The sequence below is a fragment of the Orcinus orca genome, chromosome 13 (assembly GCF_937001465.1).
Source record: "Orcinus orca chromosome 13, mOrcOrc1.1, whole genome shotgun sequence".
NCBI lineage: Eukaryota > Metazoa > Chordata > Mammalia > Artiodactyla > Delphinidae > Orcinus > Orcinus orca.
The window spans coordinates 9,058,798-9,084,053 of NC_064571.1; the positions used below are offsets into that span (position 1 = coordinate 9,058,798).

The following is a 25,256-nucleotide window of genomic DNA, read 5'->3' on the forward strand; positions in this document are numbered from 1 at the left end:
TCCTTTTCTCTGAAATGTCCTCCTTCCTTTCTGCCTACCCAGTGCCTCCCTTTCTTTAAACATTCCCCGCCCCGAGTTGGCCCTGTCAAGCCAGGCTTACGTGAGCCCCTGGCCTGGGTGCACTCGACTGCACACACAGGCCGAGGCACCTGCGGGCAGGAGTCCGCCTGGCTGAAGCCTCGGGAGCGGATACAGTGAGGTCCCTCTCAGGCGGGCTCTCCAGCGGTGAGCGCTCCAACTGTGAAACCACAACCAGCCCCTGAATATGGACTGAGAGGCACCTGCTGCTGTAAGACCACATGATCATACTTTTGGATCAAGCTCCTTTCTCCTTCAGCCCCCAGGGGAGAGAGGAGGGGCAATCTGCCCATCCCAGCTGCCCCCAAGCCTCTGGTGTCCGTTGTACTGGATCCCTAATGGTGGCAGTTGAGCACACTTGCCCTGTCTGTCCAGCAGCAGCTGGCACTCTCTAGCTCCTGTGACAACAGCCTTGATTATATATATTTTTGTAAGTTACATTTCTGCTTCCTTTTTACTGCTACACAGTCCCAGAATGTTGGCCCCTTGCCCTGTCATAGGTGAGAGCCAGGCACGGCCACTTCTAGCTCTATGACCGGCACCGAGTATCGACAGGACTCAAACAGGCCAACTGTAAACTCACCAAGATTTATACATATTTCTTTTTTTATTACCAATCAAAAATAAATTCCATATATCGTTTAGCAAATATTATCATTGTTTTGTGACAAAAGACACAAGAGTCATAACAACAAAACTCCCCGAGAGTCAAACTCATAACAATGCCAAAATAAATCACAAAAATATACAAATTAAAATCTTATGCAAAATAAATATGAGTTATTTGCTACGGTGGCTGTAACTCGCCTACCCATCCAGGGGCCGTTTGCGAAGGTCTCCCTTCCACGGGAAGACACGCAGGGCTGGGCCAGGTCAGGGTACTGCTCAGCCCAGGAACGAGAGATTGGAATAGGAAGTGAAAAATTGCACTGGGAGGAGGAAGTCATCGGACCAGTAATATGTGGAAATAATCATGACCCTCTGCACAAAGTGATTATAAATGGGGACGGGAAGAGGAGGGGAGGTGGGACCATCTCTTGAAAGTAACTGTGCGTGCAAAGAGGTAGCCGTGGAAGTGTGTGCACCTGCTCCTTTGGCTTCACACACACTCGGTTCAGGCCGTGAGTCTGCTCCACCTGGCACTCAGGTCCCAGGAACACAGCTCTGCGAGCCCCTGTGTGGACTCGGAAAGCAAGCTGCTTCTGGAGAAAACTGAGGGGTTTTCAGGCCCCAACGGGGGCCAAAGGTCTGGTGTCTTTTTTCCTTATGGCTTGAGAACCCATGGCTGTCACCACCTTCTCTGCAGACTTGTAGGAATCAATTCTGTGTCTGGAAGAACTTTAAAATGACCAGGGGCCAGTATACTTGGTGCAAGACATTTCCTGGTCCCCAACAGAGCACTTGGGGTAACAGGACTCACAGGCTGAGGAAAGGAGTGAATAAGTAACACTCAGGAAGGCCTGTGGAGTCTCCCTCGCCTGATCTTGGGCCCCCCCCCGCCCCCCCAGCAACTGTTCCACCCAACCAAAGGGCCACCTTGGACCTTGGTCCTACAGCCTCCCCGATGGTGGGAAGCCTGCAGCGCAGGGAAAAGGTGCTGGGGCAGGACTGTGCGTGGGGCTGGGGCTCTGAGCGCCCAGGACCACGAGCTTCAGCAAAGGCCAGGACGACATCTCACACTAGGATAACACACACGTGGGGAAGACGGGGCTGCCAGCTGTGTGCCTTTTAGTTAGATCTGTAAGTGCGTGAACAAAGCCAGGTGAGCCTCAGCCACAGAGGAAAGGGCATGAAGGACCTGCTTAGGTTGGCTTCCTACAACGTCCTCTTGTCCTCAGTCTCTAAGAGGCACTGGGGTTTTGGATTAGAAACCGGGAGTCCGGAAAGAAGGGCTTGGTGGGTCAGTGACTGAGACCTGACTTTCGCTGTGGGGTGGGAAGGGGGATGGAACGAATTGCTAACGACGTAGATGCCCATGACCAGGTTCCCTCCTGGCCCCGAAAGGAGCATCTCAGACAAGTCCCCTCTAAAGCAGTCGCTCCCCCAGCCTGGGGAAAACCTTTGGTGAAAGTGAGGTCAGGGCCTGGGGAGCAGGGGTTAGCAATCTTAAAGGTGTGAGACCCTGCCTAACACTTGAACTCAGCCCCATTACAAGGGGAGAGTTGTCCAGAGGGGCAGATATGAGGGACGGGGCGAGAGTCCTCAACGGAGCCCAACTCACCAGGAGAGCCCATCAGCAGAGTTCTAGGAGATTCCTGGGTCCAGCGATTACCAGGAGGAGGAGTGCTCCTCTCCGCAGTTGCGAGTGTCACGTCCCTGATCACGGTTCCCAGAATCCCTCGGCCTCGGTGACACCAGGCGAGCCTCAGCGCGTGTCCGGGCAATTGTTCTCAGCACTATTTGGTTCTTTGCTTCCTGGGAAGAACTTTCTTCCCTCCCAAGGGAAAACCTTCCTCCAGCAGGCCCGTGGGATGCCATCTCTGGAGGAGGCGGAGGAGAAGCAGAAAGAGGAGGCTTCCTGAGTCAGGGACATAGCCAAAAAGTCCCGGCTGCGAGCAGATTATGGCTATCGCTTCCCGGGGTGAGAAACCCTACCCCTTTTAAAGTTTTTGTGGGAAAAAAAAAAAAATTGTTTTTAAATAAAGTTCCTTAACCCTGTCTTCCCTTCCCCATATGGTATTAAAAAGAGGTGAGATGAGCCTAGTTTAGAAGCGCTCCTGGTCGCCGGCCCATTGCCCCACAGTCCAGGGTGGGCAGCCGCCAGCTCGGAGCTGTTCAGAGGTCCCTGTCGGAGGCCAGATCCCCCTCGCGTCGGGGGCCATCTGGCTGCTCAGTCAGACAGGCTATCTGTACCCCTTCCGGCCTAACAGGCTCCCTGTCTTCGTGTGGGCCCACTGGGGAGGCCCCCGCGGGGCTGGCGGGGGACCCCGGGCCCTCCCGTCAGATGGCGCCCTCGAGGGAGGCTCTGTGCAGCAAGGAGTTGCGCTCGTTCAGGAGAGTCGTGGTCTCGTCCACCAGGGGCAGCTCGGACTTGTCGGTCAAGTTCTCGGTACAGATGGTGCACCCATCCGGGGGGAACTGGGGGCAGTTCTCCATGCGTGAGGCCAGCAGCCCATTCTGGTACTGTTGCCGGGTGATCTGCAGGGGGAAGCGGGACGGCCTGGTTCACCGACAGCAGGGCCGGGGGGGCCAACCCTACAGGAGACCCGGAGAAACGGGCAGCCAAGAGGGAGGCTGTGAGTCCAGGAGAGAGGGCGTGACCCAGGGGTCGGAGTGGGGGGGGTGGTGACCAAAGAGTGAGGAGCTAGAGCAGGAGGGACATGCATCCCAGGCCCTCCGTGCTGGGTGTGGTGGATGAAAGAAAGAAGCTGCCGGTGAGACGCAGAGTGATCCAGACGCCCAGGATGAGGAAGATGGTGCTGCCTGGGAAGAGGGCCATGGGGAGCGCTCACCTTAATGTACTGGAGGTCCATGAGCGCCCGGACGCTGAAGTCGGAGGTGTACTGGCCCAGGATGGAGCTGCCGAACTGGCTGCTGCCTGCCAAGGGGGCCGTGCTCGACGCCGTTTCTGAGCGGTCCGGGTAGCTGAGGGAGGCCGAGCGGCTGAGGGGTGCGGGGTGGGGTGGGGAGCGGTCTGTGGAGGGAGAGAGGCTGTCAGGCCGGGGGCCAGCCTGGTGCCGCTCACAGCCTCCCGTCCAACCTTGTCCACGGACACCCGGGCAGTAGTGCCCCCACCGGCAGTGGGAAGTGGCTCTCGGGCACAAACGAACGGAAGCTCTGCCTGCAGAAGGTCTGACCTCATCAATGCCAATGAGCTAGTTTGTTTAGGACTGTGGTGCAGTAAGAATTAAAAGTCTACCCAAACAGATGAACAAAACAGAAAACAAAAACCAGAGACACAGAAAGTTTATGGCTACAAAACCCCTCATTTCCCCAACAGCTGATCAGACAAGGGTGACACAGTGATGACCCCAGCATGGCAGAGGAGCCACTGTCCCTGTCTCGATGACAGCTTCTGTCAAGGGACATAAACTGCATACTTTTTTTTTTTTTTTTTGCGGTACGCGGGCCTCTCACTGTTGTGGCCTCTCCTGTTGCGGAGCACAGGCTCCGAACGCGCAGGCCCAACGGCCATGGCTCACGGGCCCAGCCGCTCCACGGCATGTGGGATCTTCCCAGACTGGGCACAAACCCGTGTCCCCTGCGTCAGCAGGCGGACTCTCAACCACTGCGCCACCAGGGAAGCCCAAACTGCATACTTTTAAATTATATGCAAAGGAAGAACCTACAGTTTGCACTCTCTCACCACACGTCATACACCCCCCAACATGACACCCTGCTCACATCTCAAAATGCTCGTAAGAGCTCAAAAGTGTGCTCTGCACATAACCTGTTGTGTGTGGAACAGTCCTGCCCTGTGTCTGCTGAGCCCAGCCAGTCTGGCAGGGGGGTGGGGTGCAGCAGGTTCCTCTCAGAGGAACCTAGAGGCCCCAGAGCTCCAGGCTTCCCACTCTGGGGTGTCTGGGGGCTGGGTCTCAGTCCCCCTCCCATGAGGCAGAGCCTGGGGTAGCGGTGGCAGTGCCTCTTCCCGCCACTAGGGGAAGCACAGGCCTCCATTCGGTCGACTGAAACCAGGCAAGGGGAATGGCTCAACCTCCAACGAGGAAGGAACCAGCTCCTTATTTTGGAAAAGGAAGGGCACACACATTATTGTACATCATTAGCTCGTATTTTGGGGAACACTCAGAAAACAATGAAATGCACCAAGAAGTTAACTGTGGAGGCGTACTGGCTTGTTTTAAATGAACAGGACATGGACTAAGCTGATTTGCTTAGTTAACTAGTAAGTTACTAACTACTGAGTCAGCTATTCTAACAAACAGACCAGTGAAAAGAGCAACCATTGAATCTGGGTGGCTGAACCAAGTGCGACTGAATTGAGTAATACTCTACGTTTGAGTTTCATTCATAAAACCAGGAAAATACAGTCTGGATAGTCTATGATTAGGTGGTATACAACCACTAGAGGACCATGTGCATGTATCACTCATTCTAACTTAAGCAACACCTCTGATTAAGTTCTAGCAAAGACCAGAAACACTAGGGATATTGCTTAATATTTGACATTAATTATTTGGATGATAGAATGCTTTTAATTAATGCTTATTAACACTCCAGGAACAGGAACTGAATTTAAACCAACATAAATTAGTCACATGGCCTATTAAAAACAGAGGTCTAGAAATCTAACAAAATATGAAGTGTTTGTTTCTGAATAATGAAATTATGATGCTTCTTAATTTTCTTAAGATTTTTTTCCACCTTCCCAATTTTCTAAATAAGCTGTGTTACTCTTTTATGATTAAAACAAAACAAAACAAAAAAACAGGGGGGTTGACTTGGTAAGTCCATTTCTGGAAGAATATTCTAAGGACATAATCTTAAATACAGAAGAAGTTTTTCCGTAAAGAGGTTTACATCATGCTGTTATACTTAGAATATAGACCCCCATGAATATGCATAAGGGGGAAAAAAACCAAATGAAGGCACACCTGCTTGGCGAAACTCTGTGTAGCTCTAACTAGAAAGCTTATGGAAAAGTGTCTCGGTTCCCATATTAGGTAAAGACATCAGGATTCAAACCATGTGTGCATCAACTCCCGGCCATCTATGAGACAGAAGCAAGAGCAGAAGAGGAGAGTGAGGCTGAGGGGTTGGCCAGTGAGGGCTGACATGGCCCATTCTGTTCTCATCAGACAGCCCCCTGCTCAAAGACCATTAATTGCTTTGTACTTCCCATCACTGCCAAAAGTTGGCTGTGTTTGAACGGGACAAGTGACTTCTAAATCACCTTTTTACTTTTTTTTTTTTTTAAAGAGGATCAATTTTAAAAAGTGTGTTTTTGTACATTTAAGATGGAAAAAACCCCAGCTGTACAAACATAATAGGGGAAACAGTTGACTGAAGTGATAGGTTTTTAGCACTGCTGGGACCCAGGGACCTTCTCTAAGTTATGCACTGAGACCAGAGCTCAAAGACACTCGTAATGCTCTTCTCCTCCGGGCTCAGCAGCCCAGGCCAGAATCCTGACATCAGGACCTCTGCCGCCGCAGTATACATGGGATAGGAATCCCTCGAACTGAGTGATTCTGGGGCCAACACAGTTCCCACCGACCCTGGGACAAGGCTCGGGAGTGTGACATATCAAAGGCCAGAAACAGCATGTTTCTGTGGCTTTTGGAATTTTCCTAAACACTTTCTGATTGGAATGTCACATTTTGGTTGTAGCAGAGAAAAAACAAACAGTAACTGAGCTCTAACTAAACATTTTATATCAATTCTCTCACTGCTGCCAACAATTCTAAGAAGTGGGCACATGTATTGCTCCCATTTCACAGGAGGAAACCAAGACTCAGAAAAGGTAAGTCAGCTCCCGGAATCATTTAGCTGGTGTCTACGGAGACCCCATTCAACCAGGGCAGTATGACTGCAGCCACACTTCTAAGCACCCAGCTGCTGCCTCCCCCTGGCAGGTGGAACCAGCAGCCAAAGAATGAAAACCAAAGCCTGTGAGGAAAGCTGGAAAGTTTTTTAGAGAAAGCTGATGGGGTGACAAGTCATCCTGCTGAGGCCTGTGAGTGGCCCTGAGCAGCTGGGCTCACTTGGCCTGGCCGGGAGCCACCCTCTACTCCCAGCCTGTCACCTGCAGGCGTTTGTGTCTCTTCTCAAAGACTGAAGGACCTCTGGGGAAACCCTTCCAGGACCTGGGCAAAGGCACATAGTAATTGGGCCCCAGGCCAAGCACAGCTAGCACTGGTCAGGCTGGCCCACAAGTGTGAACAGGTGGGATGGCACAGGTGCTGGGCGGGGGGCGGGGCCCCCAGTGCCTGCTGGGAGCGGTTAGTGCAGCTGCAGTGTGAGGGCTCAGGCGGCAGGTGGCAGTGCAAATTCTCCAGCCATGCCATGTTACCTGAGAGCCGGGAGAGCAGGGAGTTCCGCTTGCCAGGCGGACACCTGACCAGGGTGGAAGGCACTGGAGCAAAAGAGGAAAAGGTCAGTGATGGGTGGGGTGGGCGTGGAGCCACAGGAACAGGATGGAGAAGCAGACTTGCTGGGGGCCAGGTTCCCTCGAGCAGAGAGGGGGCACAACAGTAAAGGGGACCCGGCCCTGACGGGGAGGGTGCTCAGAGCTGACCAGAGCCCTGATCAGAGAAGGGCAGAAGCTGGTGGAGTGTGCCCATAGCCCCCGGAAGTCATCTCCCCTCCCTTCCAGCCACTGCAAGTGGGAACCTGGGGCCTCCACATCAAAAGACAGAGCCCAGGACCCTAACCAGGCTCTGAGGCATGGCTGCAGAGAAAGGGTGCTTGGAGGGACGTCCCGTGACTGTGTGCCCTGCTGCACAAGATTTCCCCAAGCTGGACCGCAAGAGGTGCTCTCAGGAGGGGCAGAGAAGTCCTCCCCAGGCCTGAGGCACCTGGGCAGGGGCCACCTGTTCCAAAACCCAGCTCTGCAGCCTTGTTTCCCACTCCCCTCCCCCAGGAGCCTGTTCACGCTGGTGGAGGAGCTGAGCTGTGTCAGTATGCACGGGTGCCCAGCCCCCCACATGGGGGTCCTCTTTGTCAAAGGACAGTAACAGGCACAGCATCGAGGCTCCCCAGGAGCTGCAGCAGCCCCCTCACCATGTGCCTGTCCCCGGCACCAAAGCAGACTTTCACTGTCCAGCCCGCAGCAACCTGGGGCCGGAGGGGTCACACAACTGGCGAGGAGCTGAGCCGGGCGAGACTCGGGCCTTGTCTGCAGGGCACCCCCTCCAGCAAGGGGAGCCTGAGCCACCCAGGACTGGAGAAGCAGAGGGCGCCGGGGTGGCCAGTGGCCCTTCTCAGAGGCTGTCCAGTCCTTTCTTTGCCCCCAGGTCCCTTTATTCCATCAGAACGGCCCCTTAACCAAAAGGCAGTGGCTCAGCCCCCTGAAAAGCCGAAGCCATCTGCAAACTGCGGGCCGAAAACCAGGCCCTGGCCTGGCCTCCAAACACGGGAGCCATGGGCCCCCTTCCCCCACCCTGACTCCCCTGGCCCAGTCTTCCCAAGTGAGGCCCTGCAGCCTCCCTCCACCTGCCTCCCTCTCAACTGGCCTCCCGCCGTCACGGCTAAGGAGGGCCACTGTGGCCCGCTTGCCCAGTCGGCCCACTCTGCTGTCACAGGACCGCCTGCTCAAGGGCCGCTAACGGCCTCCTGCTTCATATGGCAAGCAAATGCCGCCAACTTCCTGCGGCTCCCTGACTCATATCCACCCTCTTCCTCATCTCCTGGTGGGCTGGTCTCACCACCTCAGAACACGCTCTCAGCTCCCTCCGGGCTTTCGTCAGAATCCCCTCATCTCTTCCCTCCACTCTCTGAACCCGGTCCCAAGGGGCGAGTCACTGCTCTTCCAGGCCACTTCCCCGAGGCCCTGGCAGCTCTGGCCCTCGCTGGCCTCCTCTCCCCCGAGCCACCTGGGTTATGACCCTTCTAGGAGGCCCTAGGTTCTGGGGGGCCAGTCCGAGTCTCTCCCCCTCCAGGAGTGCTGGAGGGCGGCCCAGACATAGCCCAGAGACTCACCAGAGGGGGACGAGGACAGGGCCATGGTCCCGTAGTAGGAGAAGGCGCCCGTCTCAAACTTCATGTTCTCCTTCCCGGCCTCCACCTCCACCTTCCCCTGAAAGAACACGGGTCAGGGTTACAAACAGAGTTGAGAAGGAAAAAACACCTGGGAAGAAAAAGCCTGAGGCACGAGGGAGACGCGAGGAGTGAACAGGGCTGTGGGCCCCGTGGAGGAGCTAGTTCCAGAGCCCTGGAGACCCAGGGGCTCAACGGTGGCCTTGCAGGCGGAGGACCGGCAACGGGGAGCAGAGTCTCAGGGCAGGAAAGCAGGTGAGAGGGCGGCTCGGGCACGGAGGGCAGGGCGGGGCAGGCGCACCTGCAGGACGAGGATGAAGTAGTCAGCCGGCTTGTTGCGGGTGTACAGGTAATGGCGGACGTAGTACTTGTTGTGCTCATCGAACTTGAGCTCCTGAATGACGTCTGGGTACTTAAGCAGCCGCAGCAGGATCTTCTCCGATATCAGAGAGGGGCTGAACTGGGGAACCTCTGGAGGAGGAGAGAGGAGGATTTCACGTGAGGCCAGGCTGGGCGGGGCAGTGCCTGGAACACGGTCACTGCTGTGCTGGACGGCTCCTCACTGCCTGGCCCTGCCTCCCCGGAGGGCATGACCTTGGCTCCGGCCTCAGTACATGCAGGTCTGTCACTGGTTGGGCCTGGACAGTGGCTCCTGCACTAATAAAACATGACCTCAGGCAAACTCCTTCACCCGTGCCTCAGTTTCCTCATCTGTAAAATAGGGATTTAAAACTTCATGGGGTTGCTGTTTGGTGAAATGGGATAACAGACGTAGGACACTTAGACACACGCTTGCCACATGCGAAGTGCCTAATAAACGTGACTATCACTACTGTCAGTATCCATGTCATCAATAGCCCGGCAGGAAAAGCACAGGAGAGGGAAGGATCACAGCTTTAGCAAGTGAGGGCTGGGAAGGAAGTCAGACTGAGGGGAGAGGACAGAGCAGGCGGGCGTTTTCCTAATCAATCACCCGGGTCTCCAAGGGAGCTTTGAGTCAGGGGTGAGAAGAGAGAAAAGTCATTGACCTAGAAGTCAGGTCCCGAGGGGCCCAGCAGATGCAGGCAGAGGGGAGGCAGAGAGATGAGAAGGGAGCTGGATCCAGACGCTCAGAGAGGATGAGCATGCAGGGCTGTGGGCTGTACCCAGGGGGAGGGGGCATATGGAAGGGTCTCCTTCTCCCTCCTCAACGGGGAGCCCGGTGCCCACCTCAGGTCCTCCCAGCACAAAACAGCCAAAACAAAGCCGGATGGTTCCTGGAAGTTTGTAGCAGCAGCCCACTAACGGGGAAAACAAACCGCAGGGATCTTCGGTGGGGATGGAAGGAAAACACCTCGCCCCCTTCCAGAGGCAGGCGCATGTGCCCCAGGCCCTTCATCTGCTGTAGCCCTTGTCCCCTGGGGAGGAGTAACCAGAGGCCCAGTACGTCTCCCTCCGGGGCTGTATCCCACCGACACCCGAAGGCCCCCCTCATGCTCTTACCCGTGGACAGGAAGCGATGAGCAGCCAGAAGTAGCTGAGGAGAAATTTTCACCTTGAGTTCATTGTCAGCATCCTTGAAGGCTGAGAAGTCACGCTTGTTCTTCTCAGATACCCGTTTCCGGCTTCGGTTGTCAGCTGCAAGAGAAGGAATCTGGAACTGAGAACAGCATCCCCCAAGGACCGGGGAACAGACTGGTACCCACCCGCCGACTCCCAGCTCCACGGGCCCTTCTTCCACCAGAAGCAGAAGCAGCAGTGTCTGCGCTGAGACACAAATGCTGGGAGGAAGAAAGGCGGCTCCTGCGGACGCTCCGAGCAGCCCTGGTTGGCGCCCAGCCTCCCGTCCCCACGGCGGCCTTCCCGCCTGGGGACAGCAGGTGCCAGTCTGAGCAGAGCAGAGCAGGGCAGGGTGGGAAGGGGACTCACTGTACATATCAGACTCGTCCAGGATCTCGGACTTGATGATCTCCTCGATGACGTCCTCCAGGGTGACCAGGCCCAGCACCTCGTAGAAGGGGTCACCTTCGCCCTCGTTGTTCACCTTCTGCACGATGGCCAGGTGGGACTTCCCTGCGGGGACAATATAATGAGTCAAACAAGAGCAGAGGGACCAGTCATGAGACTCCTCGACCAAAAGTTAACACATTTGGGGTCATAAGTCACTGGGGTGGGGTCATGAGCGGCCTTTTTTCCCTTTTGTGCATTTCCTGAAGCTTCTATTGCAAACAGACATTGCTTTCATGGAGAGGAAAACCAAAAGTATTTTTCAATTTAAAGGCATTTAATTAAGGACCATTTGTTTAAATAGAATGAAAACGGCAAGGCCCTGCCTGGTGCCGTGCACCAGGGGCTCCTGGGACCCCTGGAAAGGGGAGAGACCCACCCTGACAACTCGTGGACAGAGGCAGCATTGGTCAGAGCCCTGCGTGCACCAGCTGGACATGGGGCTCCCCAGGGGGCCCACGCCACCCCCCATGGGCCTCAAAGGCCACTCACGTCCCTTCATCCAGTGCTCCCTGGCAAAACTTCCCTGCGTGTACCCAGGGGCCTTGATCCTGCCCAAGGCAAGGGCTCTCAGTACCCAAAGCCATTAACAAATTAGCCCAGGCTATAATTAGGCCAGGCAGGTACTATAATTAGAGGAGGGCCACCCTTGGAGGCAAGAAAGAAAGTTAGGAGGCAGAGGATGGGGAGGAAGGACCCTCCACAGAAGCTCTGTGGGGCGGCAGGGCTTCCCAGGCCCTCCTTTGGGGTCCCACACTGCTCTCGTGCCCCTCGCCCCAGCGTGTGACAATGACAGGGTGACAGCCAAAAAGGGCCCGGCCCCCACTCTGGGTTGAACGGGACTGTGTGACCCACACACGGGGACACGGGTCTAGAGCAGCCTAAGGGGAGAAGGCCCGGAGAGCTGTGAAGGTCAAGTCAGCTTCCCCTGCATGACCCAGTCTCAGCCCTGACTCTAGCGCACGGTGCGCAGAGGATGTTCTCCGGGTCTCTAAGGCCTCGGGGAATCCCAGCCCCAGGATGCATCTCCGTAACTCCTAGGGGCCTCTGAGGGAGAACAGAGACATGCCAGTTCTCGGGACCAGCATTTTTAAAAATAAAGTGAAAAATCGCAGAGTACACCACATGGGGGGAAGTACCTTTTTTGTTTGTGTGGTTGGTTTTTTTTGTTTGTTTTGTTTTGTTTTAATTAATTAATTTATTTTTTATTTATTTTGGTTGCATTGGGTCTTTGTTGCTGTGCGTGGGCTTTCTATAGTTGCGGTGAGCGGGGGCTACTCTTCGTTGCGGTGCGTGGGCTTCTCATTGCGGTGGCTTCTCTTGTTGTGGAGCACGGGCTCTAGGTGCGCGGGCTTCAGTAGTTGTGGCACGCGGGTTCAGTAGTTGCGGTTCGCGGGCTCTAGAGCGCAGGCTCAGTAGTTGTGGCGCACGGGCTTAGTTGCTCCGCGGCATGTGGGATCTTCCTGGACAAGGGCTCGAACCCGTGTCCCCTGCATTGGCAGGCGGGTTCTTAACCACTGCGCCACTAGGGAAGCCCTGTGTGGTTGGTTGTTTTGTGTGTGAAACTTTTGCACAAGGTGCCGGTCACTGTGGTATCCTTATTTCCAGTCGTGGCTTTCAGCGCTTTGCCAGGAAGAACCATGGGCTCGATTAAAACTTTCTAGTGTCTTCAGAGCTGAGCCGGCAAGACCCAGAGCTCGGCCAAGGTCCTCAGCAGGCAGCAGGCAGTCAGGGCCAGAACCCCGGTGTCCGGCCCCCCGGCCTCTTCACCTGTCAGTGCTGCCCATGCAGGAGCGCTCTCTGGAGACAGAAAGGATGCTCTGAGGGGCCTGGGGCAGCCAGTTAAGCTGTGGTAGCAGGCGGGAACCAGAATTAGAGCAAGGGAGCTTTTGCTGCTTCCAGACGGCACACCCTAATAAGCTGGGAGCGCCCAGTGCTGGGGAGACACGCAGGCCCCCACAGGCACTCTGGTGGGTGGGCAGGTAAACAGGCACACATTTCAGGAGGCCCAGTTGGCGGCATGTCTCAGAATTCAGGGTCTCTAAGCTTAGACTTGGAAATTCCACGGGTCGGAACTTACTCTACGGATGTAATTTTCAAAACGTAGAAAGACAGAACAAGCAAAGGGGTTCATCAGAACATTCTTTTTAACAACCTCAAACCTCGAGAGCAATGGAGCAGCAGTCCTTAACAGGAGCCACTGCTGTTCTGGGGAGAACGCGGCACAGCTGGATGAACCATGTTGTGGAAGGAAGCCCTGGAGAGGCTATAACGGGACAGAGTGCGTGCTGCCATCTGCCTGCGAGGGCCGGTGAGGTGTAAACTACCCTGTTAGTGTCTGGAGGAGATAACCATGGCCACCTTCGGGGATATGTGGAGTTTGAGGGAGGGGCCGTGTTATCCCTTACTTTATACCCTTCTATATCGTTCTACTTGCTAGGCATGTTTTACTTCTACAGTTTTTTTTTTTAATTGAGAAAAAATGAAGGGGGAAAAACAAAATTAAAGCGAACAAAGGGAAACTGGTGAGAGGGGGTGAGCAAGGACCCTCCATGCCTAACCTGCCGCAGACTGAGCCCCGGAGAACAGGGTGGGTGTGGCTCAGTCCGCAGGTCTTTGCTCACAGCCCAGAAGTCAGAGCGCCTGCAGAGAAGACACAGCTCCAGTAATCTGAGAAAACGTCCCCGTCCCCACTGAACCCTCTGATTAACCCACAGACTCAGAACAAGTCCTGACCCACAAAACAGTCACGGGTCACACTGGGCCTCACAGGGAAAGGTGGGTGGCTTCTCTGAAGGACCGAAATGCCCCTCCTGTGGATGAAACGAGCAGATTCCTTGAGCCCCTCTCAGCCCCCTCCCTGCTCCTCTCTGGGGCACCTTGGTTTGTGGAATCCACTGGTGGGTGTGGGCGCCCTCTAGTGGCAGCACCTTGCAGACAGGTACCCTGTAGGTAAGGCAACCTGGGGCATGGCCCACGGCCAGCCCTGCTCTGCAGGCTAAGAGCTTGGAACACTGCACTAACTGTGGCTGGCCAGTTGGGCCCCATGCAAAGGTGCTGGGCTGGGGGCCAGTCAGTCATCCTCTGCTGGCCCGGGCACAGGACCCTGGGCCATATCTGCCCAGAGGGGCCATTCTTGGGTCGTAGCAGAACCATCTCCCCTCCTGGTCAGAGAACCTCTCTTGCCAAGGTCACCAATGACCTCCAACGGTGGGGTCTCAGTCTCAGATGACCTGCCCAGGCCACAGTCTCTGACAAGGGGCCAACTCTCTCCCTCCCCCTGGAAATCCTCCCTTCTCCTTGGCTTCCAGGACACGGCTCTCCTGGTGTTCATCTGACCTCAGGGCTGCTGCTTCTCCTTGAGAAGAGAGGGTCCCAGGGCTCAGTCCTTGCACCCGGTCCCTTGCCTCTGGACTTTAAATACAAATTATAAGTCAAGGCGTCTCAAATAAGTATGAGCAACCCAGCCCTCGCCTGTGCTCTCTAGACTCACATATCCAGCCAGCTGCTTGCTGACAGCTAGCTCCACGTGGATGTCTAACATCCTGAACTTAAGTCGGCCAAAACCTAGCTCCTGCCCTTCCTCCAGACCTCCCCAATCTCCATCCATCCAGTGGATGAGGCCCTGGGGGAATAAACTTTGCCACCTCTATTTCTTTTCTTCTCTGGCCATGCTGTGTGGCATGAGGAATCTTAGTTCCCCAACCAGGGTTCAAACCCAGGCCCCCTGCAGTGGAAGCGTGGAGTCCTAACCGCTGGACCGCCAGGGAAGTCCCTGATTCCTCTGTTTCTCTACCCTTCTACACCCAACCCACTCAGCGGATCCCATCGGCTCTGCCTGCAACGGACACCCAGAATTCAACCTCCTCTGGGAGCCTCCACTGCTACTGCCGCGTGCTGAGCCACGTGCACCTCCTCTCACCCAGAGGGTGAGACCCCAAGTCTTCATCCTGGACCCGAGTCTACTCTCAACACCACAGCAAGGGGGACCCTCTTACAGGAGAAGTTATAACGTCACCTCATGCTGTGCCCCAAACCCTTCAGTGGCTCCGTCTCACTCCAGGTAGACAGCATACTCCTCGCAGCGGCCTGGGGCCCAAAGCCCTCCTGCTGCCCTGCTCTCTCACACTTGTGCCACTCAGCCTCCTGGCTCTTCCTCAAACTCCTAAGGCTGCTCCCTCAGCCTGGCCTGCTCCTCCCCCACACACCTGCCCAACTCAGCCTGCTTCGGGTCTTCCTTCACTGCTCAAACGTCACCTTGGCCTACCCAGAGGGCCTCACTGAGTACGGCAACACTTCCTCCAGCCCCGCAACCCTGTCTTTAGTTTATCACCTACAATAAACAATAGAGGGCTTCCCTGGTGGTGGAGTGGTTAAGAATCCGCCTGCCAATGCAGGGGACACAGGTTCGAGCCCTGGTCCGGGAAAATCCCACATGCCACGGAGCAGCTAAGCCCGTGTGCCACAACTACTGAGCCTGCGCTCTAGAGCCCGCGAGCCACAACTATTGAAGCCCACGCGCCTAGAGCCTGTGCTCTGCAACAAGAGAAGCCACCGCAATGAGAAGAAGCCCACGCACCGCAATGAAGTGTAGACCCCGCTCACCGCAACTAGAGAAAGCCCGCGCACAGCAACGAAGACCCAACGCAGCCAAAAATAAATAAATTTTAAAAAAAATAGAACATGCTTGTTCCTTGTGTTTGTCGTTTTATGGACCATCTTCTCCCACTAGATTGAGAGCTCCATCATATCAGAGGCTGTCGTCTGTGTTCCCAAAACTCAGAACAGCAAGCAGCACACAGTAGGTGTTCAATGAATATTTGTGGAATGGATGACACAGTTCATGTGGATGTGCCTTAGGAAAAGAAACATAACCAATGGGGGAAGGGGGAGAGGGACAGAGACTAGGCAAAGAATTATTCTGAATTTTAGTAATCAAGAAGTTTCTGTAGGGACTTCCCTGGTGGCGTAGTGGTTAAAACTCCATGCTCCCTTGGGCTTCCCTGGTGGCGCAGTGGTTGAGAGTCCGCCTGCCGATGCAGGGGACACGGGTTCATGCCCCGGTCCGGGAAGATCCCACATGCCGCGGAGCGGCTGGGCCCGTGAGCCATGGCCGCTGAGCCTGCACGTCCGGAGACTGTGTTCCGCAATGGGAGAGGCCGCAGCAGTGAGAGGCCCGCGTACTGAAAAAACAAAAAAGAAAACAAAAAAAAACCTCCATGCTCCCAATGCAAGGGGCCCAGGTTCGATCCCTGGTCAGGGAACTAGATCCCACATGCATGCCACAACTAAGAGTCTGCATGCCACAACTAAGGAGCCCATGTGCCACAACTAAGGAGCTGGCGAGCTGCAACTAAGACCCGGTGCAACCAAGTAAATAAATAAATATTTTTTAAAAAAAGCAACGGGGGGTGATGACTTTAAAAAAAAAAAGCAGCTTCTGAACAGTAATTCGGAAATTACTATTAACTGATTTATCACTTAGAATAAGAGGATCAACTTAGGACTTACATTTATGATTCTCATTGTATGGAGTTTAAATCTAACATAGAATTTCATTTTAATGAGTTACCTCATTTGATTATTAGTATCCATTCAACTGGATAATTGGATTTTGGGGGGAGAAGTGGGGTGAGAAATGAAACATGAAAATTGACATGATACATCTACTCCAAAAGCTGAGAATCCCACGTTTTCCAAGGCAGTCCTTATTCAAAGAAAAGAAGGCTGAGACAATGTAGCAAAATGATTATATTTGGCTGCCCCATATGAAATTGCTGATATTTCACTATTTTTGACCAAAAAAAAAAAAAAAAGACAATTTCAATTCATATGGTTTAACCTAACAGTATGGGGGTTTCAGTATGGTTTCTGTTTTCTTTTTTATACTTCCCTAAATAGAAATTCTAAAATTTCCATAACAATGGTATAATTAGAAAGAAACACATAAGAAAGAAAGAAACTCTTAAAAATACTCTCACACTGCTTTGCTAGGGCTTGGAGCTTCCTCAGCCTTCTAGATTCAAGCACTGCTAGGAAGGGGCAACCTGGCTGTGGGGAAGGGAAGGAGGCACCTTGAAATTGCTGTCCTGAGGTCACCTCTGGGCCACATCTGGCTGCAAGCTTGCCCTCTCCGCCCTTGTCAGCCTTTGTCCAGGTCAGAAAGCTGCACGAGGCCTCTAGAAACCCCCGCGGGATCGGCAGATGCAGACAGCAAGCCTGGGCCTCTTTCACTGCCCTCTCCCACCTGGAAGAGGGGGCAAGCAGAGGGAGGACCTGCCTGAGTCCTCAACAACCTCTTTACCCTTCCACCAGCCCGTTGGCACTCACTGCCCCCGCGCCGCCCCGCCCCAGTTCTTCCTTTCCCAGCACTTGGAAGGCCGCGGGCTATGCCGTCGGCTGCCTGGCATCCAGCTCCCCGCGGACCAGGACCAGGATGCAGCTCAGCCTGGCCTGCACCGTGATTCACTTCTCTCCACGAGCCCCCCATCCCTCGCCCGGTGCACAGCAGATGCTCCAAACTCTGCTAGAAACATACGGGGTGGTCTCCAGGGGCCCTGGAAAGCCCAGTCCTCCACCGCCCACAATGCCCATTTTAGCAAACAGCTGTGTCCTCCTCCCCCCCTCCCCCCGCCCCGTAAAAAACCTTTATAGTCTCTCAAAGATCATAAGAAAAACACATTACTAGGTGCTGAGTTTCAAAGTCCACAAGGGCTCCGAGAGGCCCTGCTCGCCAGCTCCAGTTGCCTTTTCTCATGGGGAAGATCCAGGGGCCCCAGATCAGACGTGGGATTACCGCCACCCAAGATGGTGTCCTTGGCATCTCTCTCTGGCCTCTCTCTCTGGCCTCCCTCGCTGGCCTCCCGGCAGGTCCCACCTCCTGCCATCCCAGGTTCCAAGACTGGCCCTGAGCTCTCAGGCACCCCCCATGGGGAGAGGAGCTGGCCAGGCAGCCACCTGCCAAGTGCAGACCCATTGCCCAAGACATAGCCTTGGGCGATGAGTCTGCACTTGCAGACAACGGGCACCCTGATTTCCTGGGAATCCCCCTCCTCCGCCGCCCTCCACCGGCCAGGGCAGGATTAGTCTGATGATTAATAGCCTGACCGCAGCCAGCAGGAAGAGCCGTGGCCCATCCCAGCAAGAAGCCAGGGGCCAGGGTGACAGAGGAACCAGAGGGGCGGAGCACAGCCCTCCCAACTCAGCTCCAAGGGGGTGGGAGAGTTACATGCAAAAAGAATACTGCAGAGCATCCAGGGCAGAGAGGGCCGACCGGACTGGGGAGGGCCGGATGGAAGTTGTTTAATCAATAAGCAATTTAAAAGAACAGTGAGAAAATTTTTTTTAATTTTTTTAATTAAAAAAAAACACTGAGGAGGTCCTTAATTTTAATATAAATTAAAATATAAGACTGTGGTGACTAAAAGAGTGCGGTACTGGAGAGAACAACGACATTTTTCCGTCATGACCTGGCAGTATGCGTCAAGATGTAAAATGTATAAGACCTTGGACTCCGTTTCTTTCACTTCTAGGAAAGACCTTAGCACAAAGGAAGTGCCCAAGCCATGTGCAAGGTGTGCCCAGGAGGGTCCACCCAGTGTGGTTTATGACACAGTACTGCAGCCACTAAAAAGGCTGATGTAGATATAGATTTATTTTAAAAGACGGTGGTTCACTGTTTGTGTAAAGCAGAAAGTTACAAAACAGGACAGTAAGAGCAATACTGGTTTCTTTTGCTTTTGCTTGATGCATTTTAAAGTCAACATGTTTTACTTAATTTTTACATTTATAATCAGAAAAGAGAAGAAGGATGTCTCATTTTAAGGGGGAGAAGCAATACAGTTCATTGCTGACTCACTAGAAGAAAACGCAACAAAAACATTTGCGGTGGTAGGATGAGGGTGACTTTGATTTTTATTTCTTAATCATTTTCCACCTTTCTAAAAGTTTCTACAATAAATATATTACTTTTATTTTAATTAAAAATACAAGGTACACTTTTCTGCACCTCACATGTTGCCCTCAGAGAGGTCACTGGAGCGCAGAGCTGCTCCCCACTCCGTGGCCCGAGAGCTCGGATTGTGGGCACCAGTGTGGATGTGGATCTGACCCTCTCCCTTCTGCTGATGAACACGTTATCGTTGCCAGGTTTATTTCTACTGCAAACAATGCTGTAAGGATGATCCCTGTATGTCCACCATTTTTGACCCACGCGAGATACATTTATAGTTGTGGAGTCACAGGTCAAAGGGCAAATTTGATAGAAAACTCCCAATTGCCCTCCCCAGTGTGGGTCCCGGTTTACACTCACCCGGGCGGTTCTTGACTCATGCCTCCTTGTCCAGATGAGGCTCAATATACAGCAGGTGCCCGCCAGGCAAGCTAGCCAATGAATATCACCAGTGAAAATACCGCATTATAGCGGGTTATGTTTTTGTTTGGTTTTGATAAATTTATTTATTTTATTTTTGGCTGCATTGGGTCCTCGCTGCTGCGCGCCAGCCCTCTCCAGTTGCAGCGAGCGGCGGCCACTCCTCGCTGCGGTGCACAGGCCTCTCATTGCGGTGGCCTCTCCCGTTGTGGAGCACGGGCTCTAGGCGCGTGGGCTCAGTAGTTGTGGCTCGCGGGCTCTAGAGCACAGGCTCAGTAGTTGTGGCACACGGGTTTAGTTGCTCCACGGCATGTGGGATCTTCCCGGACCAGGCCTCGAACCCATGTCCCCTGCGTTGGCAGGCGGATTCTTAACCACTACGCCACCAGGGAAGCCCCAACGGGTTATGTTTTTAAAAGGAAGGAAATGAAAATGTAAGGCAAGACAAAAGGTAAAACAGAGTAAAGCAGAAAAAAAAAGACAGTGATAGGAGGACAGCTGCATGGAAAAGAGAAATGGAAATGGAGACACTGGGGCCCACTTGCCAAAACAGACAGGGGTCTGCACGTAAAAGGGGTTCTAGAGACTGACCAGGAGATCGACAAGCCGAGCCACCCCGAGCAAGACGACAACGCAGTCACGGCCCGTCCGGGACCTTTCAGAACAGGGTCTCCCAACGGGGTACTCATCCCTTACACGGTTTCTGTTTATTTTTAATCCAAGATAAATAAGCAACTTTAGCTTTTGTTTCTACACAGACTGACCACGGGTGGGCCTGGACCGGGCCTGCAAGCCAGCTGGTCACCAGTCACCGCAGGTGACCACGGGGCTCCGGATGTCCTGCACATACACACTCACTCATACTCCAGCAGACTGGGAGCCAGTGCCGACAGGGGTTTACACACGACGTGGAGTACGCGGGACCAAAGCAAAGCTCGCAAAATGGACAGTTGCTTAACAACTGTCTGGGCAAGGAAATCCCAGAACGAAGAGCACAGATGCCAACAAAGGCCAAAGCTGCCCTTCTCACCACCTGCTGCCTCAACCAGCATCGGGGGAAAATCAGTAAGGATGGAGTCAGGGCTGAGTGACTGGCCAAAACGATTCAAAACAAAGAAAACTATGTGAAACACAGACGTCCAGGCACTGTCAGTAATGATGAATCCCAGCAAAAGGGTATTTTGTGCCTTGAGAAAGTATATAAAGTGTGTGCTAGAGATAATAGGAAGTGATAACTATTAGTAAGACATTTTAAAATAATGGTTATTCCATTTTTACTTCTTTAAAATTGTTTTTCTTTGTTTTATATGTATTAGAAAAACAGTACATGTATATAATTTTTGAATGAATGGAGATACAAATTAAAAAAAATTTTTTTCCTAATAGGGTCCACAATCAAAAAAGTTTAAAGACGTGTCCTGATTTTGCCACGACCTGGATATTGAAGCTATCCAAGCTTTTGAAATAAAAATTTAAAACCCCCCCAAAAAAAAAAAAAAAAAAAAAGTTTAAAGAGCTCTGTTTAGAACAGCCTTGAAAAGGTGGCCACACCTTCGCTGTCCCTTTGCACCGTAGACGCTTGGGTGTCCCCCCTCAGGGTCTACTTCCCCCCAGGCACTGAGCAGTCAGGGCAAGCACTTTTGGGGGAGGAGGGCAGGGTGCTGTCCCGCCCTTCCCCTCCCCCCATCAGAGCATCTCCTATGACCAACCCCACTCTTCACAGGAGGAAACCCCAGCTCAGAGAGGTCCTGCCCAGAATAGCACTGTGAGGAGGTGAGCAAGCTGGGATTCAGAAATGGGACTTCTCCAAATAGCCTTCTTTTAACCCAAGCGCCCCAGGGGTCAAGCTGTTGACAAACGGATGTGGGGGAACCCTAAGACTGTTCTCTAATTCTCAGGACAGGTCTTCATGGCTTTGATTTTCCAGTTAACTAGTAGTCTCTAATTTTTAACCTTTTATGATGGAAAATAAAAGCCTATACAAAAGGAGAGGAAATAATATCATTACACCCTTCACCTACCTTAAACAATTAACAACTCCTCTGGCCAATCCTGTTTCCTCTTTCACCCCACCAGCTCCACTGGTTTATTATGAAGGAAATCCCAGATCTTATCTGTAAACATCTGTAACTTTTACCCAAGCATTTTGGTGAGTATCTCTAAAAGTTAAGGACCCTTTAAAAAAACAAAACCACAACAGTATCATCACACCCAAACATATAATTCCTTAAGACCATCAACAGTCAGCACTCTAACTTCCCCAATTTTCTTGTAATTTTTTTTTTACATCTAACTAATTTTTTACATGTTTTTTTTTTCTGATTGTGGTAACAAAAGTAGAAAGAAGGAAATTAAGATCACTTTTAATCCTACCTTCCAAAGAAAGATAAGTACTGGTAACTGCTTGTTTTCTTTGGTCTTTTAAAATTAACATACATAGATAAAATATTATATATTTTCTCCACAAATTGGATCATAATGTAAATAGTTTTGTACTCCGTTTTTTTTTTTGTTTGTTTTTTTTTAATGTTGAGCCTTCTTTTAATTTATTTATTTTTATTTTTGGCTGTGTTGGGTCTTCGTTTCTGTGCGAGGGCTTTCTCTACTTGTGGCAAGCGGGGGTCACTCTTCATCACGGTGCGCGGGCCTCTCACAGTCGTGGCCTCTCTTGTTGCGGAGCACAGGCTCCAGACGCGCAGGCTCAGTAGTTGTGGCTCACGGACCTAGTTGTTCCGCGGCATGTGGGATCTTCCCAGACCAGGGCTCGAACCTGTGTCCCCTGCATTAGCAGGCAGATTCTCAACCACTGTGCCACCAGGGAAGCCCTTGTACTCCGTTTTTTAAATACTTTGCATTCTTTGTATTTGCCCATGTCATAGAAATATTTGTAAAAATTGAATGGCCTGATAATATTTCATTGCACACATGTGTACATAATCTCAAGCTCCATTGGGCTCTTAAACTGTGCCCTTCCCCTTTTTCTGCCAATATGAAAATCCTCGTAATAAATATATTTGGATCTATCTCCATGTCCTTAAGATAGATTTCTAGAAGGGGAATACCTGGGTCAAAGGAGAGGGTTTTTTGGGGGTTTTTTTAAGTTTCTTAAGTTATCTAAGGAGTGAGCTCAGACCAACTGCTGGTGTCTTGGTCCTCAGAGATGTGGAAACCTCTCCTGGAGGACACAGCCAGGGATGGTGCGGAGGGTGGAAAGGAACACAGAGAACTAGAGCTACATTACACAGTGGAAAGAAATAAAGTGCAGAGAAGACGCTGGCCCGGCTGACATGCCTGTGAGCGGAGGAAGGCACCACCAGCCTCCTTTTGACTTTGGACCCTTCCAGCAAACTGCTTCTCTCTCTTTCCACCCGTCCTCTGGTCTCAGGAGCTCCCCTGGCCTTTCCCCCTGGAATCCCAGCTCCTGGCCATCTGGCCTCCCGCCCCAGCCCCCACCCCTGAGTAGAAGCCCCTTCCTCACCACTCCCCGCAGGACCGCTCACAGACTCAGCACACTTACTGCCTTCAGAGGCATCTGCTCTTTTGGATCTGTTTGTGCAACCAGCTAATAATCTACGGGCAAATCAACCTAAAAACTGGACCACTGTTAATGAGCCCACATGTTGCATGTTATTCATGAAGATATAATAGGAAATTCTCTTAAATGTTAACCTCAAGATAACATTAAGTCTGGGACTAGTTTTCTCCTGAACTAACCTAGTAATCCTATCCCCCGTCACAAAAAAAAAAAGGGTTTTTGTTCTGTTTCCATTGGTGAAGCCCAGTTGGTTCCTGGTAATCATACACGTTTCCAAATAATTTGTAAACTATTAAAATCATTCTAGACCTTGATATCAAAATCTGAAGGAGAAAAGAAAAAAAAACCCTAAAGAAGGAGAAAAACTGCAGCAACATTGCCAGTGATGTAAGACGCTTATACTGGTTGTCTGAAGGAGAAGCAGGAAACGGGGAGGGAGAGGGTGAGATAATTATTTGCTACGTTCAAATTTGCTCACCTAAACTGAAATATTAGTTAAAAGAGGGAAAAGGACTCAATTATTAGGCAATTATTTTTCCTGCCACAACAAACAAGCAAACAAAAACCTAACGGGGATACCTTGTAATAATATCTTCCTCAATGTTTTTTTTAATGGCAGAAGAAATACTTATAGGCCTATCTCTCTCATGAACGTAGATGCCAAAATTCTAAACAAAGATATTGGCAAGTCAAATCCAATGACGCGTAAAAAGAATACATCACGGCTAAGTCAGGTTTATTCCAGTTATACAACAAATATTTAAGGGTTAGCGTTCAAAAATCAATCAGTATAATTGAGGAGAAAAGGAGATTAATCATTCAATCATCTCAGCAGATATTTAAACAAGAATGCCCACTGTCACCAGGTCAACGTGATCCTATATGTCCTAGGCAGTGAAAAAGGCAAGAACGAGATATAAAATGTATAAAGTTTAGCAGTAAATAAATAAAATTGCCATTATTCATAGGCAACATAATTATATGTGTAAAAAAGCCAAAAGAATCTAAAATAAACTATTTGAATTAAATAGTCAGTTTGGCAAGGTCAATGAATTCAGAGTCACTATACAAAAATTAACTACATTTCTCTATCCTTGTGAATATATCTGGTCTCTGACCCTAGTTCCTGTCACAGAGTTTCCAAAACCCTTGGATTTCCTGAGTGACAGGAGTGTCTTTGTGATGTTAATAAGACGACTCTAGGGAATTCCCTGGCGGTCCAGTGGTTAAGACCCCGGGCCCTCACTGCTGAGGGCCCGGATTCGCTCCCTGGTCGGAGAACTAAGATCCCACAAGTTTCGGGGAGGAGCCAAAAATAATAATAATAATGTTGATGACTCTAGGTGGGACCCTAGAGAGACTGGAGATGGTCACCAGTTAAACTGAAGAGGGCACAAAAGGCCATACCTCCAGGGAAGGCCAATGGCTTAATCAAGCATATGCTAAGGAAGTCCTGATGATAAAAACTCTGGATCCCAGAGCTCAGTGGAGCGTCCAGGTTGGTGAACACACCAATGTACCAGGAGGGTGACACACTCTGGCTCCAGAGGGAGAGGGCATGGAAGCTCCCTGTCCCTCTGACAGACCCCATCCTAGGTACGTTCTTTAAAATAAAACTGTAATCGTCAGTGTAGCACTTTCCTGAGTTCTGTGAGCCATTCTAGCGAATTATCAAACCTAAGGGGGAGTCATGAAAACCCCTGAGTGTATAGCCAGTTGGTCAGATGTACACAGGTGGAGGGGACCCCACTTGAGGCTGGCATCTGAGGTGAGAGCCGTCTCTGGAGGACTGAGCCCCTACACCCATGGGGACTGATGCTAATGCCAGGTGGTTGGCACCAGAACTGAACTGCAATACACCCTGGTTGGAACAATCTGTAACAAACAAATGAAAAATAAAACTTTAAAGACACTGCTTAAAATCACCAAATACCTAGCAATAAATCAAGAAAAGAAGTGTAAGACTTCTACACAGAAAATGACTATATTATTGAAAGAAATTAAGAGAGCATGAACTAATGGAGGGGTAACCATGTTTGTAGACTGGAAGATTCATTACTATAAAGATGTCAAGTCTTCAAGTTATCTATAGAGTCAATGCAATTCCATAAAATTCCCAGGCAAAAAAGGTTAAGAATAGTCAAGACAATCTTGAAGAACAAAGAACAAAGTATTGAACATTATCAGGTACCAAAGCTTACTGTAAAAGTACTGCAATTATGTCAATGAGTATTGGAACAAGGAAAAATAAAGAGACCAATGGAAGAGGGTCCAGACCTGCAGATATACCATGGTTCAGTGAGGAAAGGACAGTCCTTTCAATGAGTTCTACTGAAGTAGTTGGACATCCATATGGATTTTTTAAAAAAAGAATCTTGACCTGTAACACATCAAAAACAAAAATAGGGCTTCCCTGGTGGCGCAGTGGTTGAGGGTCCGCCTGCTGATGCAGGGCACACGGGTTCGTGCCCCGGTCCAGGAAGATCCCGCGTGCCGCGAGCGGCTGGGCCCGTGAGCCATGGCCGCCGGGCCTGTGCGTCCGGAGCCTGTGCTCCGCGGCAGGAAGGGCCGTAACGGTGAGAGGCCCGCGTACCGCAAAAAAATAAATAAATAATAAATAATAAATAAATT

At 51.6% G+C, this 25,256-nt stretch overlaps 1 protein-coding gene across 4 annotated transcripts in view; it reads right to left on the reverse strand.

The window, feature by feature from the left end:
* Positions 1 to 711: 711 nt before the first annotated feature.
* Positions 712 to 25,256, reverse strand: part of CNNM4 (cyclin and CBS domain divalent metal cation transport mediator 4) — a 37,367-nt gene continuing 12,822 nt past the window's right edge. The window contains exons 2-8 of one of the 4 annotated variants that reach the window (XR_004475672.2): positions 10,642 to 10,785; positions 10,216 to 10,350; positions 9,035 to 9,204; positions 8,677 to 8,773; positions 3,531 to 3,712; positions 2,300 to 3,216; positions 712 to 1,407 (exon numbers count right to left, since the gene is read on the reverse strand). Coding sequence is in view for 1 of the 4 variants with exons in the window: in XM_004277778.4 (XP_004277826.1) it covers positions 3,019 to 3,216; positions 3,531 to 3,712; positions 8,677 to 8,773; positions 9,035 to 9,204; positions 10,216 to 10,350; positions 10,642 to 10,785 (926 nt within the window). In the remaining 3 variants the exon portion in view is untranslated. Of the gene's footprint in view, positions 3,217 to 3,530; positions 3,713 to 8,676; positions 8,774 to 9,034; positions 9,205 to 10,215; positions 10,351 to 10,641; positions 10,786 to 25,256 lie in introns of all 4 variants that reach the window. The other 3 variants (XR_004475671.2, XR_004475670.2, XM_004277778.4) reach the window with 3 other exon arrangements.